Source organism: Pongo abelii, chromosome 4, assembly GCF_028885655.2.
Source record: "Pongo abelii isolate AG06213 chromosome 4, NHGRI_mPonAbe1-v2.0_pri, whole genome shotgun sequence".
NCBI classification, from domain to species: domain Eukaryota; kingdom Metazoa; phylum Chordata; class Mammalia; order Primates; family Hominidae; genus Pongo; species Pongo abelii.
Genome location: NC_071989.2, coordinates 179,781,443 through 179,803,003, shown reverse-complemented (window position 1 = coordinate 179,803,003; position 21,561 = coordinate 179,781,443). Strand labels below are relative to the sequence as shown.

Genomic DNA, 21,561 nt, shown 5'->3' with positions numbered 1-21,561 from the left:
CTGGCCATCAGAGAAATGCAAATCAAAACCACAATGCGATACCATATCACACCAGTTAGAATAGCGATCATTAAGAAGTCAGGAAACAACAGGTGCTGTTGAGGATGTGGAGAAATAGGAACGCTTTTACACTGTTGGTGGGACTGTAAACTAGTTCAACCATTGTGGAAGACAGTGTGGCAATTCCTCAAGGATCTAGAACTAGAAATAACATTTGACCCAGTCATCCCATTACTGGGCATAACATCCAAATGATTATAAATCACACTGCTATAAGGACACATGCACACATATGTTTATTGTGGCACTATTCACAATAGCAAAGACTTGGAACCAACCCAAATGTCCATCAATGGTAGACTGGATTAAGAAAATGTGGCACATATACACCATGGAATACTAGGCAGCCATAAAAAAGGACAAGTTCATGTCCTTTATAGGGACATGGATGAAGCTGGAAACCATCATTCTGAGCAAACTATCGCAAGGACAGAAAACCAAACACCACATGTTCTCACTCATAGATGGGAATTGAACAATAAGAACACATGGACACAGGGTGGGGAACATCACACATCAGGGCCTGCCGGGGGGTAGGGGGAGTGGGGGAGGGATAGCATTAGGAGACATACCTAATGTAAATGACGAGTTAACAGGTGCAGCACACCAACATGGCACATGTATATATATGTAACAAAACTGAACGTTGTGCACATGTACCCTAGAACTTAAAGTAAAATAAATAAATAAATAAATAATAAAAAAAGATTAGAAAAAAGTAATAATAAAACAACAAAACTCATGGGATGAAACTAAAGTAATGTTTAAAGAAAAATTGATAGCTTTAAATGTTTTTATTAGAAAAGCCCAAAAATCTAAAACTCAAAGATCTGCAGTCTGCACCCAGAATTAGAAAAGGAATATCAAATAACATCCAAAGTAAGTATAAGGCAGAAAATAATAAAGGCGAAAAAAAATCAATGAAATAGAAAATGAAGAAAGAATAAAGATCAATGAAACTGAAAATAGTTCTCTGAAAAGATCAACAAAAGTGATGAAAATCTAGTTGGGTCACTCAGAACCAAAGGAAAAAATGACAAAATTATCAATCTCAACTTCAACTTCTGGAGATATTAATAACAATGGAATATTAAGAATAGTTTTATTCCAATACACTGAAACATTGAGTAAATTCCTTGAAAGACACAAATGACTAAATTTGACCCCAAGGGAAACAGAAAATTTGAATAGTTCTATGCTGATTAAAGAAAATGAATTCACAATTATAAACCCTCTTGGCCCACTGGCTTCACAGATGAATTCTATCCCTCTTAAAGAGAAATAATAGCAATACTACACAAATTCTTTCACAAGATAGAGGAGGAAGAGGAAACACTACCTGACTCATTTTATGAAGCCAGTATTACCATGTTACCCAAACCAGGCAAAGTCACCACAAGAAAACTACAAACCAATATCCTTCATAAACACTGATATAAAATAACAAAAGTGTTGCAAATTGAATTTAACAATTTCTAAAGAAACATTATATTATGACCAAGTAGGATTTATCCTGAGAATGCAAAGCTGGTTTAACATCGAAAAATCAATTAACATAATTCACTGCATTTGTAAAATAAAGGAAAAAAGCCATTTGAATAGATGCATAAAAGGTCTATTTTAAAACCCCCAAATAATGTTATTCATTATAAACACCCTAAAGAATTGAAGAGAACTTCCTCAAACTCATGAACATCTTCAAACAGCGTACAGATAACATCATACTCAACAATAAAATGCTCAATGCTTTCTATTTACAAACAGAAACAAGGCAAGAATGTCCCCTTCTTAACACTTTATTCAACACTATACTGGAAGTCCTCAGTAGAATAAGGCAAGAAAAATAAACAAAAGGCATGGAGACTGGAAAGATGATATAAAACTATCTTTATTTGCAGACAACATGATCACACAGACAATCCTAAGAATCTATGAAATAGTTGTTAGAACTAATAAATTAAGCAAAGTTATAAGACACAAAGACAAAATTCAATTCTGATTTAATAGAGTAACAGAGAATAATCAGGAAATTTGCAATAGCATCAAAAATACATATGAATAAACTCAGTGAACAATTTCACTAACTGTACACTGAAAACAATAAAACATTGCAAAGAAAACTAAATGTTCATGAACTGCAGGCCTCAATGTTGTTAAGCTGGCCCAAATTGATGTATATTCTGAGGCAAACCCTATCAAAATGCTAGCACCTACTTTGAAGAAACTGAGATGCTGATGCTAAAATTAATTAGTAAAGCCAAAAGACCTATAATAGCCAAACAGTTTTGAAAAAAAAAAAAAAGGTTAAATAATTTGTATTACCTGATTTCAAGAATTATTAATGCTACAGTAATCAAGACAATATAGTATTAGCATAAGGATAAACATATATAGATCAGTGGTACAGAACAAAAAGTCCACTAATAGACTCTAGCATTTTATAGTCAACTGATTTTTGACCAAGGTCTCATAGTAATTCAATCGGGGAGAAAGACAGTCTTTTCTACAAATGGTGTTAGAACAACTGGGTAACTGTAAGCCTTGACCCTTAACTCACAACATTCACAAAAATGAACACCAAATGGATCACAGGCCTCAATATAATAGCTGAAACTATTAAACTTACAGAAATCATAGAACTCTTCATAGCATTAGGTTAGAAAATATTTCATAAACACAAAAACCTCAAGCCATAAAGAAAAAAGTGAAAAAGTAGACCATCAAAATTAAAAACTTTTCACCTTTGAAAAAGAGTTAAGAAGACAAACCATAGACTGGCAGAAAATATTTGTAAAACATATATGTGAAAAAGAGATTGTATACAAAATATAGAGCATATAAAGCACTCTTGCAATTCCCTAACACATACGAAAGAGCCAACAATCCAATTTAAAAATGGGCAACAGACTTTTCACAAAATAAGAAATACAAGTGGCAAAAAAGAATAGAAAAGATGCTTAACATCATTAATCATTAGGGAATGCAAATTATAACCACAATGAGATAACACTAGACACCCAGTAGAGTGCCTAAACAGATGGCAAATGATGGCAAGGATGCAGAGTAAATGAAACTCTTATACAGTGTTAATGGGAATGAAAAATGATACATCCATTTCATAAAACTGTTTAGTAGTATCTTACAACATTAAACATACATTTACCATATGACTCAGCACTCATCTTAGGTACCTATCCAAAAGAAACGAAAATTTCTTCTACATACAAAGACTTGTCTAAAAATGTTAATAACATCATTATTTGCAATAGCCAAAAACTCTAAGTGTAATTCAATGTCCATCAGCTGGTGAATGGATAAACTATGGTAAGGCAATACTATGGAATACTATGCAACAACAAAAAGAAACAAAATATGCTCAACGTATTTGAATCTTTAAAACATATGCAAAGAAAAAAAGGAAAAAGATATTTGCAGTTCTGATCACACACAAGGAGCTCACTTTCCTAACTGTAAAAAGCTCTTAAAAATCAAGGAGAAAAAAAGGACCAACAACCCAATAGAAAAATGGCAAAGGAAATGAATTGTTCATTTACAAAAAAAAAAGACCAAATGGCTCTTATGTAAATTTAAACAATGCACAACCTCACTGATCAGAAAAATGCAAAGTTAAATTATACTGAGAAACCATTTTTCACCACAGGATTGCCAAGAATTCCAAGAAATACCTAATGTAGATGACGGGCTGATGGGTGCAGCAAACCACCATGGCACGTGTATACCTATGTAACAAACCTGCACGTTCTGCACATGTATCCCAGAACTTAAAGTATAATAAAAAAATATATATATTGTCCTATGAAGGATACATGGAAACAATCTCATACATTTCTAGTGGACAAGTAAATGGTATAGTCCTTACAGAAAACAACTGGGCAACATTTGCAAAATTACAAATACATTAACCTTCCAATCAACGGCACTTTCACTAGGAGAAATTTATAAATTCATATATACATAAAATGACATGTACAAGGTTTATTCCTGTACAAGTACAGGAATACTTTTAATAGGAAAAGACTAAATCACTCAAATCATTGTCAACAGTGCATGGAATGGTTAAATTATGATATATTCAAAAAGTAAAATATTATGTATGTATCTACAAAAAAATTAAGAGCTCTCTATATTATGAAAATAGCTATAAAACACTTTAAATGAAAAAAAGAAAGAAGTAGAACAGTGAGTATGGTATGCTGCATTCTATGCAAATAAGGGAGGTAAGAATTTATATATTCGTAACTCTTTGTATATGCATATAGAAACTTTGGAAAGACATGCAAAACTAAGAATAACTACTTGCTAGAGTGAAGAAAGGGAGGACAGAGTATAGCACTGGAACAGAACACATTTTAATTTTTTTCAATTTTTGCACAGTGAAATACATTACCTCTTCAAAAAAAATTTTGTGAATTAATCAAAATCAAGTTTGATATGAAAATAAGAATATCACACTATGATATGCAGCAGACAGGTCGCAAACTTGGAGTGATATTTACAATTCAAAAACCTAAATGATTAATGTCAAAATACATAAAAGACTCCTACAAATCAGTGAAAGAAAGCAATCCAGTGGTGAGGTGGAAATGAACAAAAAAGATGCACATACATTTCACTGATGATGACACAACGATCAATAAACATGAAATAATACTAAACTTATTAATCAGTGGAGTGAAAAGTAAAATACCCATGAGGTATATTATTCTCAACTAGATCATCAAAAATGTAGGTATAATAATATGGGCTGCTGGCAAGAATCTAGGTCCAGGTCAGCAAACTACAGCCTATAAGACAGCCTCCTGTTTTTGTAAATAAAACTTTACTGAAACACAGACACGAGTATGGTCTATGGCTGCTTCCTAGCTACAAAGGCACACTTGAGTAGTCGTGACAGAGACCTAAAACATTTACTGTTTGGCACTTTAAGAAAAAGTTTGCCACTTCCTGATAGAGATTGATGGGAACACCTGAACACTACTGGTAGGATGTCAAGTAGTACAAACACTTTGTAAAACAGTTTAACAGTACCTACTAAAGCTGAATATATAATGGATATACACAACAATTATTAAGGAGCACTGATTTTATTAGCAAAAAACAGAAAACAAATACCTATTAACAAGAGAATGCACAAATAAACTGAGGTACATTCAAACAACGTAACAGTGCATGGCACTGAAAATGAAGGAACAATAGCTATATGCATCAGTATGAGCTGTCATAAATAAAATACTGAGAAATGATAAAAATAAAGTTGTCAAAGAATAAATGCAGTATGATTCCATTTGTATAAAGTTGAGAAATATGCAATATCATGTATTATTTTTGGAATGCATACACATGTGGTAAAACTGAAGAAAAGGCATGAATTGATAAACACAAAATTCAAGATTGTTAAGTATTTTCTGTTGATAGGACAGAGGACAGATTTGGAAAGAGGAACAAAAATGCTGCACAGGTATTGGCAATGACCTATTCTTTAAGCAAGGTAATGGTGTTTGTAGTTACTGCTATTCTGTATGTCTCAATATATATAAATATTCTTTTATATGAATTTGATATTTAATAACTTTCAAAACTCTTCTAGAAGAATAAATCAATAATGAGACTAAATGCTGCAAAAGTGTTAGTTCTCCCCATTTAATTTACAAATAAGATCCCATAAAAGAAAAAAAAACACTGAAGTAGAGAAGATTATCTCACACTAGCCCCTCATCAGTACTGTGTGACTTAAAGCAAGATGGACAGATAATAAACAAAAGGCATTTTTTAAAAACATCATTCAAATGTAAAGGATAATCTTCTAAAAAATTTTTTTAAATTAAAATGGGAAACCACTGGAAGTAAATTTGATTATGACCTCTTACTAAACTCACTTTCCAATACAAGATAAACAAATATGAAAAACAACTTCAGAACTATAAAGTGCTTTCTACTAGAAATTTTCATTACTGTAGTGCATCTTATCAATAAAATTGGAAAAATGTATTTATTTTTACTCCCTACGTTCCTGAAAGGACCTAAAAGGATATACAGAAATAAATACCTCCTCCATCAATAAAGAGTTAAAAACAAAATAAAGAAATTGAGGAATAAAAATAATAGTAAAGCCATAATGAAGGCTGATACCTAAAAGCAAAATCACAATGATATATTATATACTTTTTATTGGCTGAAATTGGGTTCTGAGTTTGCAATCAAGTATAGCAAAGAAGAAAACATAACCAGTTAAGATAGTTATGTTCATAAACTATCTGCTCAAGGGCCATTATCAATTTTTCTTCATACTGATTCCAGAGAGAAGTATATCCTATGACTCTTATAGAGGAAAACTGAAAAAAAAAAAAATCAACCAACAAATTACCAATATACCCAGGAGGTTAATAAAATGAACGGCTTATTAGGGGACCAGGAATTGGGGAAAATACATAAAAATCATTTGCAGTAAAACTATTAAAGTGATTAATGATGTTACTTAATATTCAACATAATACTCAGTAGTCATATAAAGTTTACTGACCTTCCTGAATGGTGATGTCCACAGTTACACCAGAAGATGGATGCAGAAGGTGTTGGTAATTCTGTGCATTTTGGTCGAATAACTGCACAAGAAGAGCACATGTCTTTTCATATTCACATCTGCTGACAGTGCATAACTGCTCCAACTGCTGAAACACAGTGGCAGTATCATCCAGTGGATCATCTAAGTGATCTCTGCAAACACAGAATAAGTTTGCAGATAACATTAGAATGTGAAGTACTTTTATTTACCACAAATAAACTTTATGTTAAATAAAAATTCTATAATAAAGGAATAAAAGATAGAGGCAGGAGGTTCACTTGGGGCCAGGAGTTTGAGACCAGCCAGGCCAACATAGCGAAATCCTGACTCTAAAAATACAAAAGTTAGCTGGGCATGGTGGCACACACCTGTAATCCCAGCTACGCAAGAGGCTGAGGCATGAGAATTGCTTGAACTTGGGAGGCGGAGGTTGCAGTGAGCTAAGATTGCGCCACTGCACTCCAGCTGGGGTGACAGGGCGAGACTCTTTTCTAAAAAAAAAAAAAAGAAAAGAAATAAAAAATAAAATAGAAATGTATTAGAAGGTAAAAAATAAAACTGTCTGTATCTGAAGATGGCATGATTATGTAAATAGAAAATATTTTTAGAAACACAAAAATGCTACTCAAACTAATAGGTAAGTTTACTAAGGTCATAGCATACGAGGTCAGTATACAAAATGACCTGTATTAGTAGATACTGGCAGTGAACGACTGGAAATTCAAATTTAAAAAACAGTATCATACAAAGGCAGTAGGAAACATAAAATATCAATTAAATCTACCTAAATGTATGCAAGATCTGAAGGCTAAATACCAAAAATGTTTGATTAAAGAAAAATCAGAGAAGAGCTAAATAAATTAAAAGATAGACATGCTCAGAGACGAAAAGACTCAATATTGTTGAGATGTCAATTCTTTCCCCAAGTTAATCTATAGTTTCAATGCAATCCCAGTCAAAATCCCAGCAGAACTTCTTTGTAGAAACCGAGAAACTCATTCAAACATATACATGGAAAAGCAAAGACAGCAGAATTGCCAAAATAATTTTGAAAGAGAAAAGCCACTTAAAGAACTCATACTATCTGGTTTCAAAGCTTATTATAAACCTAATCAAGACAGGGTACTGGTGAAAGAACAGACACATAGATTAATGAAGACAGAGTCCAGAAATAGAACTACATGTATGTGGTAAATTAATTTTTGACAAAAGTGTAAAAACAATTCAATGGAGAAAGGATAGTCTGTTACACAAATGATGTTGAAATAACTGGTCATCTATATGCCAAAAAAAAAGAACTCTAGCCTTATGCCAGGTAATATACAAAAATTAGCCTGAAAGAGATCACAGACTGAAATGTAAATTCTAAGACAATAAAACTCCTAGAAGAGAAAATAAAAGAAAAATCTCTGTGACCGTGGATTAGTTTCCATAGGTATAACAACAAAAACATAATACATAAAAGAAAAAATAAAGCATTGGACTTAGTCAAAATTTAAAACTTCCGCTCTTCTAAAGACTCTGTTAAGAAAATGAAAAGGCAGACAGCTTCCAAGATGGCCAAATAGGAATAGCTCTGGTCTGCAGCCCCCAGTGAGATCGACGCAGAAGATGGGTGATTTCTGCATTTCTAACTGAGGTGCCTGGTTCATCTCATTGGGACTGGTTCGACAGTGGGTGCAGCCCATGGAGGGCAAGCTGAAGCAGGGCAGGGCGTCGCCTCACCCGGGAAGCACAAGGGGTCGGGGGATTTCCCTTTCCTAGCTAAGGGAAGCCGTGACAGACTTTATCTGGAGAAAAGAGTACACTTCTGACCAAATGCTGTGCTTTTCCCACGGTCTTAGCAACCTGCAGACCAGGAGATACCCTCCTGTGCCTGGCTCAGTGGGTCCCACGCCCACAGAGCCTTAACTCACTGCTAGTGCAGCAGTCTGAGATCAAACTGCGATGCTGCAGCTTGACAGGGGAAGGGGGATCCGCCATTGCTGAGGCTTGAATAGCTCACAGTGTAAACAAAGCACGGACTGGGCAGAGCCCACCGCAGCTCAGCCTCTATAGATTCCACCTCTCGGGGAAGGGCATAGCAGAACAAAAGGCAGCAGACAGCTTCTGCAGACTTAAACGTCCCTGTCTGACAGCTCTGAAGAGAGCAGTGGTTCTCTCAGCACGGCGTTCAAACTCCGAGAACGAACAGACCACCTCCTCAAGCGGGTCCCTGACCCCCGTGTAGCCTGACTGGGAAACACCTCCCAGTAGGGGACGACAGACACTTCAAACAGGCAGGTGACCCTCTGGGATGAAGCTTCCAGAGGAAGGATCAGGCAGCAATATTTGCTGTTCTGCAACCTCTGCTGTTGATACCAAGACAAACAGGGTCTGGAGTGGACCTCCAGCAAACTCCAACAGACCTGCAGCTGAGGGGTCTGTTAGAAGGAGAACTAACAAACAGAAAGGAACAGCATCAACATCAACAAAAAGGACATCCACACAGAAACCCCATCTGTAGGTCACCAACATCAAAGACCAAAGGTAGATAAAACCACAAAGATGGGGAGAAACCAGAGCAGAAAAGCTGAAAATTCCAAAAACCAGAGCACCTCTACTCCTCCAAAGGACTGCAGCTCCTCACCAGCAAGGGAACAAAACTGGACGGAGACTGAGTTTGATGAGTTGACAGAAATAGGCTTCAGAAGGTCGGCAATAACAAACTTCTCCGAGCTAAAGGAGCATGTTCTAACCCAATGAAAGGAAGCTACGAACCTTGATAAAACATTCCATGCTCATGGATAGGAAGAATCAATATCGTGAAAATGGCCATACTGCCCAAGGTAATTTATAGATTCAATGCTATCCCCATCAAGCTACCACTGACTTTCTTCACAGAATTGGAAAAAGCTACTTTAAAGTTCATATGGAACCAAAAAAGAGCCCGTATAGCCAAGACAATCCTAAGCAAAAAGAACAAAGCTGGAGGCATCACTCTACATTACTTCAAACTATACTACAAGGCTACAGTAATCAAAACAGCATGGTACTGGTACCAAAACAAATATGTACACCAATGTAACAGAACAGAGGCCTCAGAAATAACACACATCTACAACCATCTGATCTTTGAATAACCTGACAAAAAAAAGCAATGGGGAAATGATTCCCTATTTAATAAACAGTGCTGGGAAAACTGACTAGCCATATGTAGAAAGCTGAAACTGGATTCCTTCCTTACACCTTACACAAAAATTAACTCAAGATGCATTAAAGACTTAAATGTAAGACCTAACACCATAAAAACCCTAGCAGAAAACCTAGTCAATACCATTCAGGACATAGGCACGGGCAAGGACTTCATGACTAAAACACCAAAAGCAATGACAACCAAAGCCAAAATTGACAAATGGGATCTAATTAAACTCAAGAACTTCTGCACAGCAAAAGCAACTATCATCAGAGTGAACAGGCAACCTACAGAATGGGAGAAAATCTTTGCAATCTACCCATCTGACAAAAGGCTAATATCCAGAATCTACAAAGAACTTAAACAAATTTACAAGAAAAAAACAACCCCATCAAAAAGTGGACAAAGGATACGAACAGACACTTTTCCAAAGAAGACATTTATGCAGCCAACAGACATATGAAAAAATGCTCATCATCACTGGTCAGAGAAATGCAAATTAAGACCACAGTGAGATACCATCTCATGCCAGTTAGAATGGTGATCATTAAAAAGTCAGGAAACAACAGATGTTGGAGAGGATGTGGAGAAATAGGAATGCTTTTACACTGTTGGTGGGAACGTAAATTAGTTCAACCAGTGTAGAAGACAGCATGGCAAGACATTGTGCACATGTACCCTAGAACTTAAAGTATAATAAAAAGAAAGAAAATGAAAAGGCAAACAACAGAGAAAATATTTGCAAACACATAACAGAAAGACTTGTGAAGAAAATATACAGACTGCTCAAATCTCAATATAAGAAAATATACAACCCAATTAAAAAATGGGAAATGGATTTGACTAGCACACTACCAACGAATACATACAGATGGTAAATAAGTGCATGAAAATATGGTCAACATTATTAGTCGTTAAGGGAAAACCACAATGAGGTACCACGACATACTTATTAGAATGAGTAACATTTTTTCAAACTAGCAATATCAAGTGCTAGTGAGAACACACAGCAGTTGAGTCTTTCATACATTGTGAGCGGGAATGCAAAATGGTACAGCCACTTTGGAAAGTAGTTTGGCAGCTTCTTATGAAGTACAATATATACTATATTTAACATGCATCCCAGGAATCCCACACCTAGCTATTTACCCAGGAGAAACAAAAACTTATGTTTGTACAAAATCTGTACAGGAGTATTTGCATCAGTTTTATTTACAATGGCCAAAAACGTAAACAACTCAAAAGTCCAGCAACAGGTGAATTGGTAAACAAACTGATATATCCACAAAATGGAATACTACTCAGCAATGAAAGTAAAGTACTAACACAACACAGAGGAATCTCTCAAATGCATTATGCTAAGTGGAAAAAAATCAGACTAAAAAGCTGCATACTGTATAATTTCATTTATACAACATTCTCGAAAAGGCAAAAAAAAAATTACAGGGACACAAAACAGATCAGTAACTGCCAGAGATGAGGGTGAGGAGAGGGGCTGACTGAAAAAGGAGCCAAAAGAACTATCTGGATTGATGGAACTATTCTGTATCTCAATTGTGATGGTAGTTATACAATTGTGTGCACTTGTCAGAAATCATACAACTGTACACTTAAAAGGGTGAATTTTAAATTTATACCTTTATCTTAAAAAATTCCAAGTGTCAAAAGGAAATACAACAAAAACATTTAGTTTTTGAATACCTCACAACTATGGCAACAGAGTCCAACCGAGAAGTGATAAAGGCCTTCGTGATTTCTGGTGCATAAGTGTCTAATAGGTGGGGTTCAGTTGATTTCACAAAAGGAACAGATGCTACCATCCTTTGCCACAGAGTTAATAAATAATGAACGCTGTTAGGAGCAAATTCCCAGTGCTACAAAGAAATAAAGCAGAAGTTATTTAAAATATTACATCTTCCTACAATAAGAATTACAGAATAAAATTACTAAACATACATTTTTAAATTAACTTTTATTCTTACCATAAAACTAATAAACACATAATATAGCAAATTTATAAATGCAAAAAAGTATAAAGAAACCAACATCTCTATTATTTTACCACCCAGATCAACATTAAAATATTACTCTACTTCCCTCTAATCATTCCATGAATATTTTTCAGAGTTGACATCATGTGAAAAACATGATTTTATAATCTCTCCCTTAAAATTATTTTAAAAACTTTTCTATAATAGAATCTGTAAAAATTTTATTTCTTCACATTTTATTATAGTTTCTCAAGCCATTATTCAATTATTAGATATTTAAGTAGCTTCTCAATTTTTGTTATATACATTTCAATGAACTTTTTAACCTAAAACCCTGCAATGAACATTTCTAGCAATCAAATTAATAGATATTTTTTAAATACCCCCACCAACCCTTACTAAGAAGCTGTTTTAAAACTGGCTACAGTTTAACATAATTACGTATTTTTACCTACCTGTAGGCTAGTAATGGTAAAATTAGCAATCAATCTAATAACTTCAGGATATTCCTTCACCATAACTAATTCTCCCAGCTGATAATTTGTCTTTAAACGAGCCAAAAATCGACAAAATTCATGATAATTACCTGGATCAGACAAACCCTAAATTATGAGACAAAAAGAAAGGCTTAAAAACAAGCCAACCTATGGACAATAAAATCAGTAAAACCCCAAAGCATCTTAAATCTCCCAATTTTCATGAGTACTTACTTAAAATACTCTGTGTCAATTGGGTAGTTAACAATGTAAAAAAAATAGAGGGATTCTTGCTAGGTCTAGTTTTGTCATCAATGACTAATAATAAGGAATCCAAAGTAGAGGCCTTGGAAGAAGATCTGCATCACAATGACTAAATTATAATTTCGGGGAAGCTATTATAGTACACAAAAGGTGTGTGTGTGTGTGTGTGTGTGTATATATATGTGTGTGTGTACTGTGGTTTAAACAGAAGTCAACAAAGGACCTGGAAAATATTTAAGATTAAAAGTAAATTCTAGGAAAGAACAATACTCACCAGACTTAAATGGTATGTATGAGCACACAAATAACAGAAATTTTCTTAATTAAACAAATATTTATTGAGTATCTACAGGCACTGTACCCTCAAGCAACTCCGTGTCTCTCCATGTCTCTAGACAGTCATTCAAACAAATTACTGCAATGTAAGGAATAAAGTTGAGCAAATAACTAAAGTTGAGCAAAAACAAAATTTACCCAGGTAAATTTTGGAGGAGTATAGATTAAAAGGAAATAACAAAAAAGATCTGCCCAGTTGTCTGTAAGCTCCTTGAAAACAGTTTTAGTATGCACTGTAGCTGGGATGAAACAGAATTCAAAAAGTATCTTTGTAAAACTGAAAGTCTCTAAGCAATTTCATTCATAGGAGCTCCATGAAATATATAGAAAATAGTATCTATTAAGGACAAATAACCAAAAAAATTTTGTAATCATAGATCTTTAAAACATGTTTGTGATTCTAAAACAATCTAATGTTCATATCAACTTTTACAGCCATGAAACATCAACATAAGGATGTTGGAAAATCATTTAAGAGAAATTATCAGGAATCAGCATATTATCTTCCACCTATTGGTTGATGATAGTGAGTTAAACAACTAAACATTTTAAAGTATATTGGTAAAATCCTCTTTATCAGCAAAACAGAAAATTTCACAACTATACTAACATTGAAAAGATAAAATAAATGCATAACCCATAAAATACTTCTGAGAATATGCAAAAACAATTGCTTTTTGTAGAACATTCTTACTAAAGATATTATGTCACCCCCCAAAAATTTATTAATAACCAAGAGAATTAGATAAACCTCCTTAAATCATTTAACCTTTAAAAATCTGTATTTTACAGATATTTTAAACCAAAATCAAAATAAAAAATAAAACAAAATATTTTATCTAAGCACCCAAAATTACTCAATAGCAGCTTCGCAATTCTCTGAAATGAATATTGGCAATGAAGCTCTAAAGTTAATGCAGAAAAAATTTTAAAATCTACAAACTCTTACTTGTCCACAAGAGGGCAAGAAAACATTATTTCATAATTTAAGGCCACTTGCTCCAATATTAACATTCAGATTTATATTATGTCTTCTAGTTCATAAGGTGGACATACTGAATTAATCACTTCAGTAGTTTAAGAAGTGTAAGCAAAAAAATGTAATACAATGGTAAAAGACAGAAGCATAGTAAGATAGATAATCTCTAGTCATATTTGCCTAAAAGAAAAAAATAAGAGAAACACAGAAGTCAGCCATGGAAACATTTATTTTTAAAAACTACCCATCTCTACCACAAATGAGATCTAAGGGCTGAGCATGGTAGCTCATGCCTGTAATCCCAGCACTTTGGGAGGCTGAGGCAGGTGGATCCCTTGAGGTCAGGAGTTCAAGACCAGCCTGACCAACATGGTGAAACCCCGTCTCCACTAAAAATACAAAAATTAGCAGGGGTAGCGGGTGCAAGCCTGTAATCCCAGCTACTCAAGAGGCTGAGGCAGAAGAATCGCTCAAACCCGGGAGGTAGAGGTTGCAGTGAGCCAAGATTGCACCACTACACTCCAGCCTGGGCAACAGAGCAAGACTTGATCTCGGGGAAAAAAAAAAAAAAAAAGCTCTAAGGAAGATAAATATGATACTAAATGTTTTCTTCCAGAATCATAATAAATTCATGATGAGTTTATTATGTGCCTTTAGCTGAAAAACTGTATCTCTATATGCTAAGTATTAAATTACTTCATAAATACCTGAGGGTTTTCAAGTATCCTTTTTACTCCCTTAATTAAATTACCAAGGTACTTGGCACGTTCAGGACTGTTAAATAAGGACCTTCTTGTCGAAGCAAACTGAACTAAACATGAAAGTGCCTAAAAAATACCAAAAAAATTTCATTTCAATTTTCAAAGTAACTGTGGCCACATGTAAGGAATACTAGTCTTTACATTTAAAATGAATTTAATTTTAATGCATTATAGAATATAATGCATTATAATGCAATATAAAAAGCATTATAGAACATAAAAATAATAAAAGCTAAATATCATCAACCACTCCCACCACCCACAATCCTTCTACCCCATCATAAAAATTCCTATTTGTATGTATTCCCCTCTAATGTTTTTTCATTAACAAAATCAGCCAGTTCAAGGCCTGGACATGCTATACATTTAATAGGCTCTCAATTGCTTATGATACCCAGTTCCATTTTCTAATGAATCAGGTTTTCTACCAAAAAGAAAATATGGTTTTGTGGTACAGTATGTTTGCGAAATAGTGCACATTATGTACTGTGGTATCCTGTTGGGGGGGGCAGGGGGAACCTGTAATCTAATCCAGCATATTCCAAATTTAATTGGTCAAGGAATATTTTACACCATCCATTAGCATCTTAAAAAGTGGTCTGAAAATGGTGCTGGAAAAGGTAGGTACTTTATGGTGAGAAAAGAGACAAAAATCAAATGACGCCCTTTTTAGATGTGCTCCAGTTTGCCACAGCCCCTACCATGAGAACCTAAAACCCAAATTAAAAACAAAAACAAAAACAAAAAACTCCTTAGAAAACTCAGAAGTACAAGTATGGAAACCACTACCATATTAAAAACACCTGGGGTTGGGGGCAAAAAAGACCTGTGTTTGAATCTCAATGCCAATATTTTCTTTGTTGCCCTGGAGGAAGTCACTTAGTCAATCGGGTCTGTTTTCTGTTTTTCTGGGTCTACATAGTAGGGATTTTATTATTTACCTTTCAGGGCCACTTTGAGGATTAAGTGAGATAAGTATCATACAATAAATAGGACATGTCCAATAAATGTTTGTTACTATCTCGCAAAGCAGTTGTTTTCTACTTTATTTTTTAAGCACTTGTACCTTTTTTGTTTTATCCCAAAACATAATTACATGAAACCATGGTTTTTACACAACTAAAAGCAAGACTGTTGTGACTGAAAGACAGAAGGCTGTGGCCCCAACTGGAAACATGAGGTACCCTGAGAAACCCAGTTTAAAAAGCACTACCTTAAACTCTAGATTCAAGAGAAGACACGTTTTTTTAAAAAGGACATTTCTGTGAATGCTTTCCTCCCTTTTAGGCAATCAGATACCTAAACAAACATATCATTGATATATACTTTAAATATGGAATATGTTTTTCAGAAAATGGCAATATTAGAACTCCCCAGCTTTACTTCTGCAAGTTTAAACATTAAACTTACAATTTTTAATAACCTTGACAGATTTGTTTTAGGCTCTGCAAAGATGGAGCTCAGAGTCTCAAAGTTCTATACAACTACAGAGTACCAACAACTTTTTAAGCATGCAATAGAATTTACACTGATTCAAAAAATAAATAAATAACTGGCTTGATGAACACAATTCAAGTGAGTAGATCCCCTTCGTTTCTTATTCAGAGATCTGAAGGGGCAGCCTGTCAAACCTAAGACATGGAGCCAGGCAAGGTTGAGGAAGAGTTAGAGAAGGGTAGTAGAAGGGAAAGTCCTTGTGTGGTGGTCAGCTGCTGGACTTAGGCCCTATGGGAACTGAGTAGGAGAAAAATATGTACTTAGGGATTGGTAGGTTGTCCTGGCTCTGGGCAAGAGCTAAATCAACAGTTACTGGTTCTAGGCTCACCCATGAAATAAAACGTAATGTTGACAAAACAAACAAAATTTGACAAATAGTTTAAGCAGTATACATCCCAGAAAATATAAGAACTTATTGTGAAAAGTAAACTCAATTGAATATATAAACAGAATTTTTGAAGTAAATATATATCACCCCTTATTTACACAGGTATTTTTTAATGAAATAATGAATGACTTTTACTTACTAACTGAGACAGTAGTGGTGGAAGTGAATGATACAAATTGAAGAAAAGATCCAATGTTTCTGGTTCCAGGAAAACTGGGAAAAAAAATTATTTTCTAACACCATTACTTTCAATTCAGTGATCTTAACAAAGTAAGACAATATCACACAAACAGAAATCTAAGGCCTCTGCATGCGGCCATTCCTTCCAGTTAGGCCTATTTTTAATCCCTAGCTATTTTCCTTTGAAAGATGAAATAATACAGAGAGAAATTAACTAGCCAGGCTCTTCCTCATGTAGCACTTCCTCTATGTAGCACTACAGTTTGAACTGGGAGAATCTTCTTACTGTTTTCATTTGTATTCAAGTAATATAAACATTGAGAATTCAAACAGTATCAAAAAGTAAACAGTACTAACAAGCTTACAATAAAAAAAAAACTGTATCCTATCCCATTCCAACTGCTTTTCAACTCTTTTGGCTATAGTTACATTCATGTTTCCAAATAATAGCCTATACTATTTCTTCATTTGATTGTTTTACTTTAGACATCAACGGCATTCCTATTACAGTGTGTAACGCTTTAGCTGTCTCATCACGAATGCCACATCCCTACCACCCCTACCACTCTCTCCACAATCAATCCTCTCAAAAACCCATCCACTAGGATCACAATTTGTGATTAAAGCAATTCTATGTGTTTACATTTATTATGACTATGTAAATAATATTAACGGCTGAGCTGTAATTACATCACATTTCTAATACTCGCTGGACTTAATCATAGCATCTTTTCTGTGCTTAGTTGTGTATCTGTCACTAATTCTCTCCAAATGCTCTGACAGATTGGCACAATGTTCTTCATAACATGTTCCACACCATCAATAGCATCAAATAACCCATCATTTGCATTCACCCACCCCTGCCTCCCAGAGCCTTCAACTTGAACTAGTTGCTCCTTAACTTTGTTATACAACTGTAGCCTTTCTATGTCTTTCACTGTCATCTTGTGTTGAAGTGCCCATTTCCCAAATTCCATTATCTTCCACTTTCTTTGCTTGTACATCAAGTAGCTTCCTGAGAGCAAGTACATAAGGGATAAATTTTGGAAGGACTCGCATATCTGAAAATGTCTTTATTCTATCTTAGATTTGATAAGTTTGGTCTAGTTTGGAAACAATTTTCCCTCAGAAGCCTGAAGATACTACTCTATTGTTTTCTAGCTTTCAGTGCTGCTGTTGAGAAGTCTAATACCTTCTTGACCCCAATCCTTTGTAGGAGGAGACTTACTTTTTTCTTTCTGGTAAGTTTTAGAATTTTTTTCTTTATCCTTACTATTCTAAAATGTCATGATTATAAAGCTTAGTGAGTATCTTTTTTCATTCATTATGCTGGGAACTTGGTGGGATCTTTCAATCCAAAAATGCATACCCTTCAGAGCTCAGAACATTTTGGGGTACTATCTGTTTGCAAATTTCCTTCTTTCTCCATCCTCTCTTTCTAGAACTCCTAACCATCACACCTCCTTAATTTCATCTTCTAGTTTTCTTATTTTTTTTCCTCCTATCAAACATCTCCTTGCTTTTTTGTTCTACATTCTAGGAGATTGTGTTAACTTTGTCTTACAACTTTTCCACTGGATGTTTTACTTTGGCAACTGTCCTGTAAATTTGGAACATTCTCTGAACAATATCCTGTCCTTGTTTCAGGGATGCATTATCTCATCATCTCTCTGGGCATATTCATTATATCTTTCTGAAGTTTGTTTCTACTTTCACCTTGTCTCTGTTGCTATTAACTACCCTCCATTTTAAAATTAAACTTTCTGAGATAATTATAGATTCACATGCAGTTGCAAAAAATAATACAGAAAGACCCCATGAACTCCTACCCATTTTCCTACAATGGTAATTTCTTGCAAAACTACAGTATAATATCTCAACCAGGAAACTCACATTGATAAAATGCACAATCTTATTCAGATTTCCCAGTTTTACATGTACTCATGCGTGTGTAGATGTGTGTTTTCAGTCTGTGAAATTTTTTATTACATGTATTGGTTCATGTTTCCATCATCACAGTCAAGATACAGAACACAAAGTCCCCTTTTGTTGTTGTAGTCTCTGATCTCCATATTAGAAGTTTTTCACAAAATTAATACTGTTCCTCTATTATATCTGGTATCCATGAATATGAGGCCTCTCCAATTTTATTTCTTGAGGAAAAAAACTCTGGTCTTGGAAAGTAAAGAAGTAGCACAGGTAGAGAAAAGGGAGGAAAAGGCAGTCACCTAGCTGCACAGGTGGTAGAGAAGATCCTGGAGAGTTTAACTGTTCAGAGTACAGACTTTTTATCAAACCCCGTCAGCCCCATTTCCCAATTCTGAGTTCAGAGGTACCTTAGGTGCCATTTTTCTGGAACATGGGAGAACAAATTAGCTTCCTTTTTCTTGGTATCCCTTTCTATAAGCAAGTTGCAACTCTCCTCTTCTAGGTCACTTAATCTAATTCATTCTCTTTATAACCCTGAAAAATATGTTGACATCTCTTGCCAACTCTTCATATTAAACTTTTTTTCTTTCTCATGATGACCCTTCAGACTGAACTTTTTTCTTACTTGATCTCCAAGCTGTTGGAATCTGCACTGTGCAAAGATCATTTGCAGAATCACCTATTGAACTGCCAATGAAGTCAAAGTTAAGGCAGTTAAGGACCAGTTTCAAGACCTTCATTACCAGATTTTGCTAACATTGATCCTGAAGATTTAAAGGTTTGGCCAACACCTGAAAATGATCATAAACAGAGTGGGATCCTGTCCCACTCTGTTTATCTGAAAGTTTCAAGTCAGAGCTCTTGACTTTCCTCCCAAATCTGCTCTCCATTTAGCTCTAGTGCAGTCCTTCTTTTTCTTTTTTCCTAAATCAAAATATAGAAGTTACTATAATATGAATTACAGAAAACATTTCAACATTAGCCATCAGCAGCTACTTCAGGTTACAAATCCATTTGAGCTCTTTTTTTAATTCCTAGCAAAAAGATAACTATACACAGGGGAACTATATTGCTTAATACTGTGTCTTTATGTTGATGACCCTTCATACCAAACTTTTTTCTTACTTGTTCTCCAAGTTGTTGGAATCTGCACCGTGCAAAGATCATCTGCAGATTCATCTGCTGAACTGCCAATGAAGTCAAAGTTAAGGCAGTTAAGGACCAGTTTCAAGACCTGCATTACCAGATTTTGCTGACATTGATCCTGAAGATTTAAAGGTTTGGCCAACACCTGAAAAAAGTACAAAATCAAATAAAACACTGTGAAATACATCAATAAATTTACACTTCATGAATTAAAATAATTTTTCAATGTCAAATGAAAACTAGTAAAAGGGTTTACAAAGTTATACTGTTCCATATATGAGGAAGTAATGTTACCTTCTTCAAGAAAAACTGGGTTAACTTCATGCATAAAAGAATCACATTCAGCTAATAAAGGCAATCAGAACTCTGAATGTTGGAGGACACTCACAAAGCTTCTGGAGAACAATCCTATTTCCAAAATAATGCCCATTCTCACACAAACCAAAAACAATTATACCTTTTAGATATACTGTGAAATATTTATAGAGGAAATTATATGAAATTTGGGATTCTGCTTGAAGAGTAATATAAAAAGAAGTAGGTAGGCAGGAATAGAGAGAAAACAAGATTGGCCGTGAGTTGCTACTGTTTAACTGGCTGACAGGTCAACTGGTTATACTATTCTATCTACTTTCGTGTATATTAAAATTTTCTGTGTTAAAAGAAAAATTTTAAGATAATAGAAGGTCTTTGGGTCTGACATAGTGTGGCAGTTGTCATGTTACTATACCAAAGAATTGAAATAATTGGAAACTAGTGCTTATTGGAGCATACTGTCAGAAATGCTATATTACACCAATTATCAAGCTTGAATAGCATGATGGAGTCCCTATATTATACAAGAGAATACAGTATCATTACGAATCATGCTATCACTAATATTCAATAGGGCACTAAGTAGCAAATGGAGAAATACTATTTCCCAAAGAAGTTGTTAAAGTCAACGATCTTGGCTAAACTATGAATAAATTTTGATAGTTGATGAATCAGGAAAATATTGTCATTTCATTTTTCATCTGCATCCTATCAAAATATAAGCAAGCAGATAAAGAAACTAATACTCAATTAGCTTCTATAATTAAAGAATCTACACTGGGAAGGCAATGAAACTACTGCCTAAAGATAAGTTATTAGATTCCCTTTGGATTTCACCTTATCATATGCCCAGTGAGTAGAAGTAAATTTTTTGGAACTGCTTACAGACTTATGCAAATTTACTATACATAAGTCTGTCCACAATAATTCTTTAAAAGGCAAAATTGGGGGGAAAATTCAACTGAAATTCTTTTGAAACTCTTAAAATTTCCCAAATATTCTAACTAGGGAGTTGAATTATCAAATAACTTACCTGTTTTAAAAGAGAGCATGCTAGCACTAAAACGTCTTTGAGAGAAGTATCACGAAATGAGGTAGCTATTTTCCTGTGTTTTGCTGAAGGTCTAGAATAATCAACCTAAAAAGATAAAGATGAAATTAGTTTAACCAGACCTATGAAAAAGCAAAGCAAAATTTACTAAAAAAAAACGGAAATAAACTTGGGTAGAACCCAAGTTTCCAGACTGTTTCAATTTAATGTTCTTCCTACAACCCATACTGATCCCAATACTAAAAACCAAAGTTCATCACACTTTCAGAGGCAGTATAAACAACACAGATTATAAAATAAAAATAGATACTAAGACTATTAACTCCTGAACCATGTACCATATTTTATATCATGCAGTAACAACTTCCCTGTTCCTCACATTCCACTTGTAAAATGAGAAATCTCCAAGATAATCTCCAAATTCTAACTT

At 34.5% G+C, this 21,561-nt stretch overlaps 1 protein-coding gene across 13 annotated transcripts in view; it reads right to left on the bottom strand.

Moving 5' to 3' along the window:
• The window catches only part of RANBP17 (RAN binding protein 17), a 434,785-nt gene that overhangs the window by 365,828 nt on the left and 47,396 nt on the right, over nucleotides 1-21,561 (bottom strand). For 10 of the 13 annotated variants that reach the window (XM_063724390.1, XM_002816186.5, XM_054556222.2 and 7 more), the window contains 7 exons: nucleotides 21,114-21,218; nucleotides 19,745-19,910; nucleotides 16,650-16,723; nucleotides 14,572-14,691; nucleotides 12,265-12,411; nucleotides 11,520-11,692; nucleotides 6,602-6,795 (listed from right to left, as the gene is read on the bottom strand). In XM_063724390.1, coding sequence (XP_063580460.1) covers nucleotides 6,602-6,795; nucleotides 11,520-11,692; nucleotides 12,265-12,411; nucleotides 14,572-14,691; nucleotides 16,650-16,723; nucleotides 19,745-19,910; nucleotides 21,114-21,218 — 979 coding nt within the window. The remainder of the gene's footprint in view (nucleotides 1-6,601; nucleotides 6,796-11,519; nucleotides 11,693-12,264; nucleotides 12,412-14,571; nucleotides 14,692-16,649; nucleotides 16,724-19,744; nucleotides 19,911-21,113; nucleotides 21,219-21,561) is intronic. The other 3 variants (XM_063724391.1, XM_054556223.2, XM_063724389.1) reach the window with 1 other exon arrangement.